This window comes from Tyto alba, unplaced genomic scaffold (assembly GCF_018691265.1).
Source record: "Tyto alba isolate M040663 unplaced genomic scaffold, T.alba_DEE_v4.0 Super-Scaffold_18, whole genome shotgun sequence".
Taxonomy (NCBI): domain Eukaryota; kingdom Metazoa; phylum Chordata; class Aves; order Strigiformes; family Tytonidae; genus Tyto; species Tyto alba.
This window is the reverse complement of record NW_024881280.1, coordinates 19,304,082-19,320,356: the sequence shown is the minus strand read 5'-3', so window position 1 is coordinate 19,320,356 and position 16,275 is coordinate 19,304,082. Positions and strand designations below refer to the sequence as shown.

The window sequence follows — 16,275 nt, the reverse complement described above, 5'->3', positions numbered from 1 at the left end:
CGGGGGCCCTGTCCCCCCCGCCCCGGGCCCGGCGGCGAGCGGCCTGCCGCGCCGGAAAGGCGTTACCGGGCGGCGCGGCGCGGCCCGCCCTCAGGCCGTGGGGCGCCCGCCATGGCGCTGGCGCGGGCCCTGCTGCAGCAGTGCGTGTCCGCCCGGCTCCAGGTGAAGCCGCCCGAGCGCGGCGCCGAGGCCGAGTGGGTGGAGGTAACGTCTGCCGCCGGCCGCCTCCCCCCTCAGCGTCGGCCCCTCTTCCCTCGGCGGGGCGGGAGGCAGGGGAACGCTCGAGCGCCGGTGGGGGGGGGGGAGGAAAGAGGGGGGGTGGGGGGACGGGCTCCCGCCGATACAGGAGCGGAGCTGCCGTCCTCGCCTCACGCGTGTTCAGGGCGGTACCGCCCGCCGAGCTCCCCGCGGCCCCGCGTTGGCCTGCCGTCCCTCCTCGGCTGCGCGGCGCGGCGCCTGCCTCGGCCCCGGGCCGCCCTCCGGGGGCCTGGCTGCCCTGGCAGCGGCCCGGGAGTGGGGGGGGGGGACACCGCCCCGCCGCTTCTCTGGCGGCGGCGGCCAGAGCAGCAAAGGAGGGAGGAAGCAAGCGGGACAGAGTAACGTCCGAGAGAAATCGCTTACCAGATACCACACAGGCCAAACAGAATTGCCTTTGGAAACTTAGCTTATCGCCTAGTTAACATAAATATTTAAGTAGTGATTTGGATATTGAAAAGAAAACAAACAAACAAATACTTAGACATTTCAGGAAAACACTCGTCCTTTTTTCAGGCTCAGCTTCACTTCAGACACCTCTCCTACCCCATTCCTAGTTTCCACTCCACAGCTCTCTCCTTGTTACCACCAAAGGTTGCTCTCGGTCCCTTCAGCGAGACAAGGAGCAGTGCAAGAGGTTGGGGTCAGTGCACGGTGGTTTCTCTCTGCGGCTCCTCATTCTTTCCCTATGCCCCAGCACGGGCCCTCCCCAGCTGCAGTCCCTTCAGGAGCACAACTACTCCACCACAAAACACCTACCGGCCCTCCTTGGCCTTGCCTGCCCTTTCTTAAATACACTTTCACAGAGGTGCTACAAATTCGGCTGGTGGGCTCAGCTGTGTACTTTGTTAATTGTGTGACAGTGTACCCATGGAGAGTAGAGGTCATGTAGAGCAACGCGACTATGGCAGCAGCAGTTCTGATTTTTTTTTTTTTCCACACCACTAACCAAAAATGAAATTTAGGATGTAGACCACCACACAGCTTGAGGGAAACACTGTAATTGCCCCATTTTCCTCCCATAGGCTTCCATCATGAGGGCTAGGTGGGTCTGCAGATTTTTTGGGCTACGTGCTGTACATACAGCCTAGGGCTATTTACCAAAGCCTGCAGGTTGCCCTTTGGGATGCACTGTCCTGCTGTAGTTGTCCCTGTTTATGGGTTACCTACACTAGAATAACTCATCTATGCAGATGTCAACAATTTAGCCCATGGATTTTTTTGGTTTTGTCTTTCTTAAAGACTACTACAACAGAAGGGACTAAATATAAGTCACTCATAACTTTTAAAAAGTAAAGATTCTAGCGTGTTTAAAGGGCTTATGAGTTCATTCAATAAATCTGAAGAGAGTTTAAAAAAAAAAGTCTGTCCCCACTGTTTGACTTTCATATTGTTCTTAAAACATTTCTCTTGAAGACGCAGGTGGATCCATAAGATCTAGTTGCTGTAGTATGGTCTAGGAAACCAGAAAGTTTTACTCAGAGGAAACAAGTGTCATTTCACAGATGCTGTGTTTGGCTGAAGTGCATCTCTGTGTATTGCATTATTAGCCTCTCAGTGTAAGGTTAATTATAGTGAAAGTGGCTCAGCACAGCATAAATTAACTATAGGAGAAATATCCTATTTCTAGCTTGCTAATCTCAGAAGTAATTGTAGATCCAGTAAATAAAAGCCGAAATGTCATTTTGCTGTCTGTCTTTTAAACTACCTGAAAAAAAGGTATTTGTTATGGTTTAGAGATATGATGACTAACTCTATTACAAGGAAGTTGTGCTGCTTATATCTCTTATTTGAAATTTTAAATGGCTTAATCAAGATTACTGGAAAAGTAATAGATAGCACTGAAGGAACCTGCAAGAGATTTGCTTGGTCTCAGCAGCAGATATTTTTTAGACATGAACCTTACTAATATTTGTTGTGGTTACTTAGGAATACTTCCTGGGTACCTGGGGCTTTTTAAGAGAAATCTGTGTTAAAAAGAACTAGTCACCATGCAGCAAAAAACTGTGGGAAGTTTATAGTTTCATTAGTATGACTACTTTAGAGGTCAGTAGAAGGAATCTTTGCTGCTGATGTTTTCCCGTAGGGTAATGTTACTCCCTATATATTTTTGCATATGAATGCACAAATAAAAAAATACAGACCTCATAAACTATTATTTACATAAACCAGTGTGTTCCTGATGATCTATAACAACTTAAAAGTAGGTCCTCACCTTGAGAAATTTCTAATGTACTATAAATATCACATTATATAGGTGGCCTTGAATAGCTTCTGAGCTTTAAGAGACCCCTGTAGGTACTTTAGGGACTCCAGAACAGATTTTCTTTATCTGGAAGAAGGTTAGGAGCCTACTTTATATCTATACATGAGTCACTGCCTTCATTGTGTTTCCATGATTGCGTTTTTCTGGCCTGTTGAGGATTACTGGGGGTGGGATGTCTTGTTTATTGTGAGATGTTGGTTAGACAGCATCCATATAAGGTTGCTGTATGCATCAGAATCAGGAAAAAAGAGGAATTCTCCTTTAAAGGCAGTGGAGAAGTAAGGTGAGATTTGGTGTATTTCACAACTATGGAAGAAAATAAACATAAAACTGTCTTTCCCTTATCTTCTTTCCCTTGATTTGTTTTCTGGTTGAGATAGTGAAAAGAGGTGCAAAGTACCAGGCACAGACTTGTTCTGTGACCTGTGGTAGATGATGTAATCTCTCTTTTCTGAAGCTAAATATCAAAAATATGAAGAAATCTTCTCACAGGGTAGCAAATATGAACTTGAAATGGAAATGTCAGAGAATAATTTGTATGAATTAGTTTCACGAACTGGCTTCCTAAGGATTACAAAGTCTCCATTTTCTTTATCAGTTGCATTATGTTTTCCTGGGGAAAAAAAAAAAAAAAAAAAGAAAAAAAAAGTAGAGTTGAGATAACGTTTTACAGAATGTATTTGGGTTTTGCTAATTAAATCCTGCAAAATTCATATGAATGTATTTCATAAGGAGGGTGAGGAAGGAGTGAGTTAGTTGTTTTTCCTGCAAAAGAGCTGGAAAGCGGTGTTTGGAGGCAGCATTGTTAAGGCTGGCTGACCTTAGGGGCTGGGCACTTCAGCCCTTCGTGATACAAGCTGTCTCGTCTCTCGTCTGATGATTACTTAGGACAGTTGTATAATAAATGCCAGTGTTGCAAAGTAACTTGATTTGCTGGTTTATTTATGTAGGCACTTTACTGATAACAGTTATTCCACATAGAGCAGTTTTCCTGCCCAACCGCCTGGCTGTCACAATGTAAGTTCCTTGCAGTGGCTGCTTGCACATCAGCATGTCGAATTTATGACCTTCTTATTTGTGTTATTTTGCTTGATTTTTCCTGCACTAAATACAGCTCTGAAGAGCAGTCAACTAGACTTTGACAGGTTACAGAGGACCTTCAGCAATGCCAACAGTTTTGCCTTGGTTCAAAAATTTTATACTTTTATAGTTCCTTTTATGCTGGCAACAAGCACAAGTCTTAGGACACCTGAAACACTGATACAGGATCAGAGGACTGGTATGCATTGTTATTAGGATAGCTCTTGAAATTGCATTCAATTTTACATCTTCTATTCAATTAAGAAAACTGAACAACAAAAAAGAAAGACAGAACAAGAGGTTGAAACATGGTTGCACATGTGTTGAAAATAGTGTTTGACCACAGTATTCAGTCATAGCTGAAACTGTAACTTTCAGCTTACAAATAGTTGAATAGTTTTCAACTATGGTTGGAAAGTGTTCTAGAAGATCATAAACATGCAATATAAATAGAAACACTCTCTAGCAGCTTTAACTTGTCTCTGAATTATTTTTTTTTTTCATTTAAGCTCCTGTCCCTCTAATTTCCCTCAATATGTATGTGTCTCATCTTGTGATAAAAAGTATATTCAAAAATAGGCATCAAATCATGAGAGAGGCTGGAAAAATAATTAATGTTTTTACTTAATCTTTAGCTGTCTGGCCTTAGGACTTGCACGTGTCACTTTATCTACCTTTTTGTCTTCTTTAAATGAGCTGCTTGTAGAATATTGTTAGTTCTGTCTGTGAGACGGTGCATAAAACACTGTCACAAGTATCAGAATGATTTTCTGTGATGTGTGCTGTATCATGAAGTCACTTATTTCTAATGCAGTGATCTGATATATACAGTGTAAATGCATTTGGCCTATTTTATCACAAACGTTTTTTATTAGTAGGTATGTGTACATTGTTACTCTCTATTAATATCCTCATGCTGGTCTGTTTCTGGAATGAATATTTATCTAAACATGTAAGGATATCTGAATTTTTGGCAGCCTGCATTTCTCTCCCTTGTTTGAACAGATGGTTTGAAATATCATTTGAGGTTCAGGCCATCAAATTTCTTACAGTGTTTATGAAATATGGCAGTCATTTGGGAACCTGTATAATATTCTGCAGTGGTCAAAATGAGTTTTGAAAGGAGCCATTTAAAGCTTTTGAAAGTTCTCAGCATGTGACATGAGCATTCTCTTTCTAGAAGTTATTCACTAGAAAAACAGCTGAGAAGACGTAGCTCTCCTCAGTCATTGATGTAAGCATTTTGTTTAATCTCTGAAATAACAAAGGGATAAAATCTCATGTGTATAGCTAGATTGTCTTCACCAGAAACCTTTATAATTTAAAGAAAAGAGGAAATTAAAAATAGAGGAAAAATTTTAAAAAGGTATTTTTAAGAAACATTATTCACATTTCTTATCCTTTTGCATTGATAATACCAATGTTAATGACTCCTTCCTGCCCCAATCTAGTTAGCATCTCACAGGTTGTATTTCACAAGCTGACGTTTATTTTTCTTCTAACAAAGATATAAAGATACTTATTCCTGACAAAGCAGGGGTGGGGTTTTTTTAGATACTGTATGCCTGTGTATATTGTATGCCTTCCTTTTTTTTTCCTGAAGAGGTTAAACCATCCAAGTGTACTCATGCATGAGACATAATTGCTGTTGGCTGCAGAGCCTATTGGTTTGTCTTAATAAATCACAGGCTGTTGCACATGCATTCCTTGTGAACTGACCAAGAGAGTAGAAAGCTACACAAGAATTTCCTTGTGCTTGCTTCTCAGTACAGACCTAATTCTTCCCTCAAATAGATAGTTCTTACAAGTAGTTTCTGAATGCTAAACAAGCAGCATATCCTTTACTTTGTACAAATCAGGGGAAAGGTCCCATTTCACCAAAAGTATTTCACCCAAACTGACAAATAGTATTTTGAACAACTTTATAATATTCTGAGCAGCTTCATAGTTGTTAGTCATCATATTTAAGTTGGTCATCATATTTAAATCTTTAATTAACAGACTCTGTGTTTTTTCAAAATTACTCTGTACTTGATTACTTTTAACATCAAAATATAATTCAGTTCACTGACAAGTCCTGTGGTGTTTGTCATGTTTCATAATTGGAAATAAACTCATAATTCACACTGAAAATTATTTTATCTGTATGTTTGATAGGAAAAAAGCTTAAATTATTTCTTATGCTGGATATAAATACACTAATTCGTCTTGTCACCTTGTCTATGTTAATACTGTACATTATAAATTCCAACTAAATTTGGCTTCACATGGAGCTAATAAATTGGCTTAATTGTATGTAGAAGTATTGTGCAGGTAGTCAGTATATATTTCAAAAGCTTCCACAGTGTGGTATGCAAACTTGATGTCTGAAGCTATACTAAGTAACTAAAACTACTATCTGAAGCTTTTCTGTTGTGTAGTTTTATAATTTTTGATACCAGTTTTAATGGTAAGTGTGCATGATGGACGATGAGAAACATTGACATACTTTTCTGTAATCTTCCATAGATCCAGAGAGGGCTTGTTATCTACATATGCTTCTTCAAAGGTGCTGATGAGGATCTTGTTCCAAAAATTGGTATGATATAATCCTTATAAATTCTTGTATTGTTTGAAAAAGAAAAAAGCAGTAGAGGCATAGAAGGCAGCAGCCATTTGGACAAGAAGTCATCAAAAAGCCATCATATAGCATCATTCCAAAGCAATCACCTGGCTGAAAGAACAGCTTGGTTTGTCATGTTTCTTTTGACAGTTGTCCATGCCTCTCACTCTGCCTGCTCATGATCAACGTGTTAGAAAATCAATTCCCATGACAATGACATTCTAGCAAACGGAGAAAGCGCTGCACCTGCTGTTTGACACATTACATCTGTCAGGCAACAGGTTCAGTCCAGGACAGAACTGAATTTAGAGAAAACTGTTTTCAAATAATTCATGGCTTGGTTTGAGAAGTATTTTAACACTGATCTCACTGTATGTGCAGGACATTTAAAATTATAGCCAGCAGAGGGAGTTGGGTGGATAACTAATCGGTGTCCTTCCCATCTCTTTTCAGTGACAGTATATACACTGTTAGCATTTCAGGTGCAGTTTTCTGGTTCAGAAGTGATAACAGCAACGTCTGCAGTTCTATCTCTTTTCTCCACATGCACTTCAACATTTACATCAAAGCAGAGAAGATGCTGTGGATAAGGTCAAATGGTAGTGATGTCTGTCTTCACCCACTGTTGTTTTGGCTGGAGGTCGTTTGTTTTGATTTTGTTTTCTTTTTTACTTGTATTTCATTTCTTCCCCCTCCTTTCCTCCATCAGTAGCACTGGATCACCTGGGAAATTTCATGATGCTGTGTGTTCCAGATAAAAGTGCTCCTTTTCTTTTTTGTGGCTGGTTGGTATTAGGGGTTTCATAAAAGGTCATGTAACAATAATCTATTTCAGGCTACTTGCTGGGACCAGCAGAAAGACTTGGCAGTGCACAAGCACAGGTGCTATTGAAAATGCTGAGAGCAGCTCCTGGGAGGTTCTCTCTCGGTCTTGGAGGGCACAGTCTTTCTGTGATGCTAAACTAAATTGAAATCTTTGGGTCTATTTAAAGCTATGATATGAAAATTGATTTTGTGCTTGTGAGAGTTTCATGAGTGCTACTTGAGAATAATGACTTTTTCAGCTGTGTGGCAGCTGAAACAAGCCAGAAGAAGAAAGTTCTGTTTCCTATTGGGAGATTCATCTATGACCATCCTCCTTAAGTGTCTGTCTTACAGAATACTTTTTCCTAAATATGTTTTGAAACTGTTTAAGTGAGTGATTTTGGTTCCTGAATCACAACTCAGCTCTTTTTGGTTCAAACAACATTGAACTGTTATGGTTTTGGAGGCATGACTAGTATCTTCAGAGCTTTTACAGAGTTGGAGGAAGTTTTTGAGGGAATGATTTGATTTGTTGTAGAAACATTGGAAAATACGATATTAGTAAATGCATCAATTTTATTTGCAAGTTTATATATTCTGGTTTATGGGCCAAATTGCATCTCTGACCTTCCTGCCCATTCCCTCTCTCAAAAGGCCAGCTGGCATCTGCACGTCTCCGAGTGGAGCGCTGAAGGGCACTCACTACACTCGAGCCCGAACTGCTGAGCTGTGGCTTCAGCCTAGATCAGTGCTGGGTCCTGCTGCAAACTACTGCAACCAGAGTGAAAAGATGGTCAGGGCAGAAACTTCTCCAAAGTGCATTGAAGATGGTGTTATCTCTTTCAATGTGTAGTGTTGTGCAAATGTTGCCTATCTGAGGATCAGGAAATTAAGTTAGGGGCACTAATTGAATCCTGGGTTCCTTTGGAGGAGTCCAAGTAGAATCAACTTCAGGATTTCAGACAGCCAAACGCTTCCCCCCCACTCCAATAACTCTTTAGACATATCAATATAAATATCCTTCATGTTCTTCACAATACTCAGACATCTTAGTTGGTTAATAGATTTTATTGACTGTCCATGTTTCATTTCCTTAATAAGCAGTTTCTTTTACTTGATTAGTTTGTCATGCATCGCATTATTTGTTGAATCTTGTTTATAATGTCCTGTTAAACTTACTTTAGTTACACTAACTCTTATTTTATTTTTATTTGCAGTCAATATGCTGCTGAATGTTAAATTAAGTGAAAATGAAAGCGGCGAGTACGTTTCTGTTCTTGATTTACCAGGTGATGTGCTAATCATACCACAAGCTACCCTAGGTGGTAAATTGAAGGGAAGAAAGATGCAGTACCATGCAAACATTGAAAAAGAAAAAGGGCTGGAACTTTATTCTCAGTTTGTGACTGCGTGTGAAAAAGAACTGGCTGCCAATGCCAAATGTGTGGAAGCAGGTGTTCTTGTCAAGCACGGCACGTATGGAAACAGGCAGGTGTTAAAACTAGATACAAATGGACCTTACACTCATCTGATTGAATTTTGAAAAAATAAATTATAACCTGGATACAGTACTGGTTACCTGGGACTGCTCTGCAGTAATGACTATGTGGTTTATGTTCATATTCATCTGAAGTATGCTCAAAATAATTGATAATATTGATCCACTTAAGATGTATAATTTGGAAGGCTTTATTAACAAAAATGGGGTAATGCATATGTTTCTTATTACAAAATAATGACAAAAGTATTACATGTATTAGCTACTGTAAAGTACGCTTGAGAAAGCAAAGTTTATAGATTAAAAACAAAGAATGCTAGAGATGTACTTATTTGTTCCCAGATTTCCTGAGTCAGACAATTTTTTTCTGTTTTCTGTCTATAAAATAACAATGCTTTCTAGCTAACAAATTCATTGAAACCACAAATTCACTTAATTTCTGGCCTCTTAGAGAGTAGAAACTAAATAAGAAAGTCCCTCCCCCTCATCCAGAGTGTGTAGGGGTAGGATACTTCAGGTAGTACTATGACTGAACATGGACTATACGGGGTAGAAAAAGTGAGGCACATCTCGAAACTGAAGTCAAGGCAGTACCACTGAATTGCATTCTTGAAGTTTGCACTCCGAAATCTCCTCTGATGTGTTCTGATAGGCTGTTTGCTGTAGCCTGGTCTGTGTCCTTGTTACCTTGGTCTTGTTGTCTACTCAATTCATTCATAACAGAGCCTCGGGAAAAGGACTGAAATATTCAAATGAAAACAAAACCAAAAATGGTAGGATGTATGCTTCCATCTCATCGTTCCCTCTGCCCCTGTTGCTTCCTTCCAGCTTTCTGTCTATTGAATCCACCAGGCAGATACTAGGTTATATTTCTTTTATACAGTTTTGGCACATTTGGGGCCCCATTCCCAGCTGACACCCTATGCAGTACTGTCACAAACATCATTAACAGATGGTGTTAAGATGATATAATGGGAAATTCTGTCTTATAAGGCAGTAAGAACAGAATAACTACATTAAAATGTGGCAAATTCAAAACTGATTCAAGTGCATTCATCCTGTGAGTCAAGTTTCTCTTTTACTGCAGCATCATGATTTTTGAAGTCAGTAATTTAGAAGGGTTCAAAGTGAAATTAGACAATTACATGGTTTGCAGTAATTATCCAGAATTCCCATTTAAGTAATAAATTCTTCTGGAAAAGATGAAAAACCTTGTGGTTAGTGAGCATGCCAGCTTGTGCAATCTTAAATTGTAGGTCAGTAATTACAAATATTCTCTCCTTATCTTTAGTTTTTAAAAACCATAACTGAATGTGTGATCTGCAGGCTCAAACAATGCCATGAGAATCACATTTTTTTAGCAGATACAAAGCTCATCGTTTTGATAACAGAGTAATTAGATTTTTCAGATTAACATAATGTATGGTTAATAATTATGAAATACCTAAGGATGTTGAATTCCTGGCAACTGGCACTCTCACAGCTGAAAGCAACTTTTCACACAAATGGCCTGGAAATACTAGCTAGGTCCCAAATGGCATATTTATTCATTAATAATTAACAGTTATGATAGACACAATATGAGTCTTCTTCTAAGTTCTGACTAGTGACATTTAAATAAGATTCTCCTGATGTGCATAACTAATACAAATTCAGTATGATCCGTCTGCTTAAAAAAACTTTTTATTCCTCTTTCTGTTGGAGGCCAAATCCTAAAAAGAGTTGAATAATGCCACGTTTCACTGACCTTACATGAATTGCAGGTATTCAGTCTATCTGAAATTGATCCTTTGAGGTATAATACAAAGTCTGCAGTTTTTATTTTTATTTTTTTCCTGGCTCTAGAAAGATCTTTGGCAGCCTAGCAATTCATTCTCTATATTTCAAGAACTCTACAAGTTCTAAGAGGGATGAACTTGAAAATACTTAGTGAAAAACAGACTTGAGACCAAACTCCATCTTGTACTGATTTCTCATATAAAATACATACAAAGTTATGTGTATTTCAGTGGTTCTTGGGACAAAGCAGAACTCTGGAGTTTCTGTAGAAAGGTGACATCTTTGTGTATTATCTGTCTGTTTCTGATTTATCTGTGTATCCGTCTTGGCATACTGATTTCCGCCATCTTCTGCTCCAGCGATTGGCAGCTTGTTGAATGCTGTGCCCTTTGTACTGCTTTATTTATATCTACTATTGATTCACAGTCCATTTACTGACAGAAGCCATTTCTGAATAACATGATGGACCATACTGATGAAAAAATTGATTAAAATTATTTTTTCGAAGCCAAATGCTGATTCCTTTCTGCTACGAAAATATGCTTTTAACAGATGACCTGACACTGCTTTAAATAGTTTCTATTTTATGACGAGACAAAAGCTCAGATAATTATCCTGTTCTATACTTAGAGAATATCTATTGGAAGATGCTTAATATTCCCCACTTCCTTGAAATAAACTGTAACATCAGGAGTCATCATTATGCTATTCTAGTGTGGCCTCCAATTCAAGTGACACACAGTAATCGTTACATTGGGCTTTTGCGACCTTGTTGGCAGCCTACACACCCAGTGTGTCTAAGCCGAGCGTGCGTGGACTACGAACTGTGCCCATAAAACTAATGAGTTCAGGTGCAATAGCTTGTTTTCTAGTCAGCAGTATTCCTGCTGCCTTCCATTGCCCTTTGTGGAAATATTCACCTCTGCTGCTAGGTGCAGTAGCAACATAAAATTGGTAGATACAGTATGCAACATACAAATATTATTCCAGAATTGGAAGGTAATAAACAGCATGTAACGCAGTAGTACTGGTAATAATGCTGCAGCTGTATTACTATTGCTAGTAAGAGTCCACAGACTTTGTCCTGAGTTTAGCAGACCTCGGGACAGAGGCTTACCACGTGTGCTTTGTCTGAACTTTCTCTGATCTTCCTGGAGCTTAGGTTTTACTTGATTTAGCTGTAACACCAATTTTTTCTAATGGCAGGAGACCATGATTAATTTGTCTTACTTTTGCTTTGTACAGTGTAACCACAGTTTTATAGTGATACTAATAATAAGTAGTTATTCTGTGTAGAATGATATATTTATGACTCTAACATAATGTTACAGTGTACAGAAATAAAGGCCAGTTAGAACAGCAGCAACTGTGGGAAGTGAAGACACCAGCTGCAGTGTAGAGTCAAGGCACAGGGTGGTAAGAGCTGGGGCACAGGCTGGCACTGGAGACCCCAAGGCTGTAAAAAACTTGCCAGTGGTCACTTAAAGACATGCAGACCTGGAGCTGAACAAAACTAGTTTTAGGGGTAAAAAAATAGAAGAAAGAACAAGTACCTAAGATAAGTAAAATACAAAATATATAGTTGCAGACCAGTGAAGAAAAAGAAGGGTGTTAAACTTTATTAGGAAACAAAAATAGCGACAGGTGAGAACAATTTCCAAAAGAGAAAAAAGAAGAGAAAGAAGAAGAAATTTTAAACACCAACATTGTACTCTTTACTGGCACATGATTCTGTATGCTAACGAACCACTGTGCCCCCTCCACCAGATGCAAGCCACGGGGAGGTGAAAGGGTAAGCGTGACACCAGGAGAATGTGTAGGTACTAGGTAATGCATGCATAGCAATTTTAACTGTAGTATTATTATTGAGACTTTCTGTACAATTTATTTATTTATTTTTCTGCAATAACTAGATGTGGACTAATAATTCTTTGATTAGACTGCTAAGCTTGCAATTATACTACTAACAAATTTTGTGTGACTTTGCACATAGGATGGGGTTTTTGCCCATAACAAGATTTTGCACATGATAGCTCCTGCGGACCATTGCTTCCCCATGCTGAAATGGCACCCACCTGATGGGCTGCTGGATATTAGCTAGCCTTTGTGGTGTTTTTCACTGGGTCCTTTAATGCAGCTGTGATGTCCAATCTCATTTACCACAAAAGCTGCATGAAAGTTTGTTTCTTCACTGTGACTCAGTGCAACCACTGCTCTTTAGCCCCTGCTTGAGGACACTCAGTTCCATCACTCTGAGGCATCTACTTGGATTTAAAAGTATGACCCGGTGAACTTCAATCTCACCTCTGGTATAAACCCAACTTCTTTGAAGAAGAAGGTATGAATCTTTTAAGCTTCCATTGTTTTCTGCTTTTAGTCTCTAATAGTTTCTAATTTGCTATATGGTTTCTTTCAAAAACATTACACCTCCCTGCAGCTGGAGTGGCAGTATGCCAGAGGGCTTCAGTGGCCTCCAGACATCCACAGCTCAGTTACCTGAGGTCTGCCACCAACCTTCTACATGACTGGTTTGATTTCTTAATTTCTTTGCATCTCAGTTCTCATCTAATAAATGGGTATTTAGTTTTTTTCAGTGTGGCGCTACTTAAGACTGTACATTGAGCAAAGCAATGACTATCACTGTGTTTAACATATTGCACAGCACAGTGAGGCAGAACCCTCTGTGAGATCCACCAGATGCTTTATACTAGAAATCAGGGTCACAATTTCTGGACAAGAACAGAAATCAGAGTTGCCTGCTTAATCACTTTTTTGGGAAAACAGTAGCCAAAATTTGAGTATCTCTCTTAAGACTTTAGTGAATTTAGTATCTCATATTCCTCCTTATTTTCTTGTAGTTCCTTGAAAGCAACTCAAAATTTGGGAATACCTACAAGATTCTGCTACCAGAAGTGCTGGGCAAATACAGTGGAAAAGTAAATGATATATATGGGCAAGAGAAAAAAAACAGCAGTTAGAATAGCCTGAATAGTACGAATGTATTGCACATTTTCTATTTAAACCAATGCTGTCCTCTAGTTCAGTTACTGCCAGTGTGTGGCTTTGGGCAAAGCAATTTTCTGCTCCACTTTTTCCATCTGTGAGACAAAGAGAGAAAACAAAGGAAAAAGAGGTTTAAAACCATTGTTTTTTTCCTCCTTTATTAAAGGCAAAAAATCACCTCTGTTCCTCTTTTCACATCGGGAGGTAGTACACTCTCACCTCTTTTTACCTTTGTTGGAGCTACAGAAGTTTGCCTTTCACTACCTCCTGCTTTAGCCTCTGCCTCACAAATGTGACTTGAGCCAATGGCCACAGAGCACTTTGAGTACCTCAGTGAATAGTGTGGTGTCACTACAAATAACACCCCGTACTGTTTCTAAAGTAGGAATGACCCAGACATCACGGAAAAGCAAATAAATGGTATTCCTTTCACACTGTTCTAGCTCATATATCTGAATTTAAGATCTCATTAATGTGCTGCTAATTCTTGTCAGCATACTTTATCCAGGATTCTTCAAGTATTTAATTTTACAATTTAAAACATATATTATTAATTTTTACCACTGAAGATTGATCATTTATTCACCCATTGAACTGTTTGAGATGTGTTGTGTTTTCAACAGGACTTGTTTCCTTATTTCCCACTCCCATTTTGGTAGGTGTATCTAACATTATCTAGGCCTGCATAATACTTTTATTTACATTTTATGACTGAAAATAACAGCAGAACTGTGTAATTTGTTTGGCAGGAATTCAGGCCTTGTATTTTGGGACAGTACAAAAAGCAACTCTACTGGAAATAAACCAAGTCAAGCTGTATTTAAGCATGAAATAAAACCATCTATTATTTTCAATAGTCAATGTGTAAAAAAGAAAGATTTATAACTAAGGCTTTGCAAAAGCTAGGACAGACCAAACTGCGCTGGATTCTACATATCTCCAGAAGGCATCTACTCCAGGGACCTGAATGTGTCACTTTCAGGGTTAGAAGCATTTTACACAGTTACTGTCACAACTGAGGGAGCCTTGATGGATAGCCATGGATGCCAAGGGCTGTAGCAGTCCTAGAAATGACCATGTTATAATGTTTACAGGCAGATTAATAATCTCACTCAGATTAAAGCCAAGTGTAAATTGCCTGTTGCTGTTGGTGTAACTGTTCACAGATTCAGACCTTAATGGTCTGACTATGTACTTAAATGGGTGCATTGACTGTATAATATATTTGCAAAAATAAAGTAAAAATAAATGTTTAATCTTACAATTAAAGACACCCCTTCTTACAGATTTTAAAATGTAATGGAATTTGGTTTTCTTTGCTATGTAATTATTCAGTGATGTTTCATCTGCTTTGAATCAGTCCTGCAGTTCTTACTCATGAGTAGACAGTCCTACTGAATTCAAAGGAATACATTATTTTATCTTCCTCTAGAATCACGGAGGATTATAAAGCTGTAAGAAAGGAAATGGTTAGCTCAGAGGCATATGTGACTGTATATTCCACTATACTGGAATTTGTATGGCAGAACTGATCCATGCTCTAAATCAGTCAACCCACTTTACCAAAATAGACTAACTAATGAGAAGACTAATCAGTAGGTTTGTGCATTGCAATTATTCACTAGTTGCTTATTTTATTAAGTAATTTGCTATTGAAGCTCAGTCAGGACTAATGGGGAAAGGGGGAATTGAATTAATACATGGTGAATACATTTAATTGTCCTATTTTTGTATGTTTTAGAACAGAATACTATAAACTTGCATTACAGTATTTTTTTATTTCAGATTGAAAAGGGTACTATAAAAATGGCACACATTACTGCTGAAGCAGATGCTAATTTGGATCAGGGCATGGTTAACACTCTGTTGACCAATTTAGGGGGAAAAAAATCATATTAAAGAATCAAGGTTAGCTATAAATCCAACAAATCCAGATTTTTACCCTCATGTAAGCACTGCTGACACAGAGCAACCCTAAAGCCGATGTGCCCAGAGATGGGAGGAGCATCCTGCATCAGTATCTGTCATTATTCAAACTGATTGGTATGAGCTGAGCATTAACACATCACTACTTAGAGCCAATATCATGTATACTGGGGGCTGGGCAAGATCATTCTTGGGAAGAACTGAGCAAGATTGTGTTTCTTACTGATGATGTTTTGTCTTGCCCTGTGCTCATGTAACATTCAGCATTACGGTTCAACTAATCTTGAGTGGGTCTCTGCCTGTTACCACAACAGAGTGAATAATAGGCATAATAATGATAATAACAGCAATAAAATTATAAAGATTGTTCTAGAATTTGGTTTTGTTTGTTTTGTTTCTGAGCTAAATATGATCAATCTCTCAGAAATATTACCAAGCCTTTCTGTTACCTCAAGACTGTCAGACAGAGCAGCCTTTGTTTTTCTGGACTTCATTATGGAAAACGTCATAGAACCAAGAGTCTTCGAATCTAAATTGTTCATTTGACCTTTCTCACAAGTTGAATGGCAGATGGCTTTATGCTGAGCTGCCGCAACTCATCTTCTGATCAAAATGAGGTTAACTGAGCAAATAACTCATTCCTGGGGGTGTATGTTATTTTCAATACTGAGGGCTAACACCTTTATACCAGTAGGAGTTTGTAGAGTTGATTTCTGTAAAAGATACTACAGAAGGAGTTTCCTGCTTTGGGTATGAGGTATTTATGTATTCTTCATTACCACATCCATTGGCAGATTTTTTTTTGATAAAAGGTCATTACATCAATACTCATGTTTATCACAGGCAATTTAGTAAAAATGAAACCAGTGTCTATGTACAGTAATGCAGCCTGGTGCTTTTGGCATCTATAGCAAAATATTCAAGCAGTTCTGTGTTGAACTTTTAGAAATATTCCTCAGTGCCACAATCTACATGACTGAATACAGACATTCACAGAGGATCACACTGTATGTAAACTTTACGTATTGAACCTATTTGAAGATGAATTTACAAGCCTATGTA

General features: G+C 38.9%; 1 protein-coding gene across 1 annotated transcript; it reads left to right on the top strand.

Moving 5' to 3' along the window:
• The first annotated feature begins 105 nt into the window (after window positions 1-105).
• DTD2 (D-aminoacyl-tRNA deacylase 2) lies at window positions 106-14,521 on the top strand. The gene is made up of 3 exons (XM_042790714.1): window positions 106-204; window positions 6,110-6,179; window positions 8,225-14,521. Exons 1-3 carry the CDS (start codon window positions 112-114, stop codon window positions 8,548-8,550), a joined length of 489 nt encoding a protein of 162 aa, XP_042646648.1. The 5' UTR covers window positions 106-111; the 3' UTR covers window positions 8,551-14,521.
• The last annotated feature ends 1,754 nt before the right edge of the window (window positions 14,522-16,275 follow it).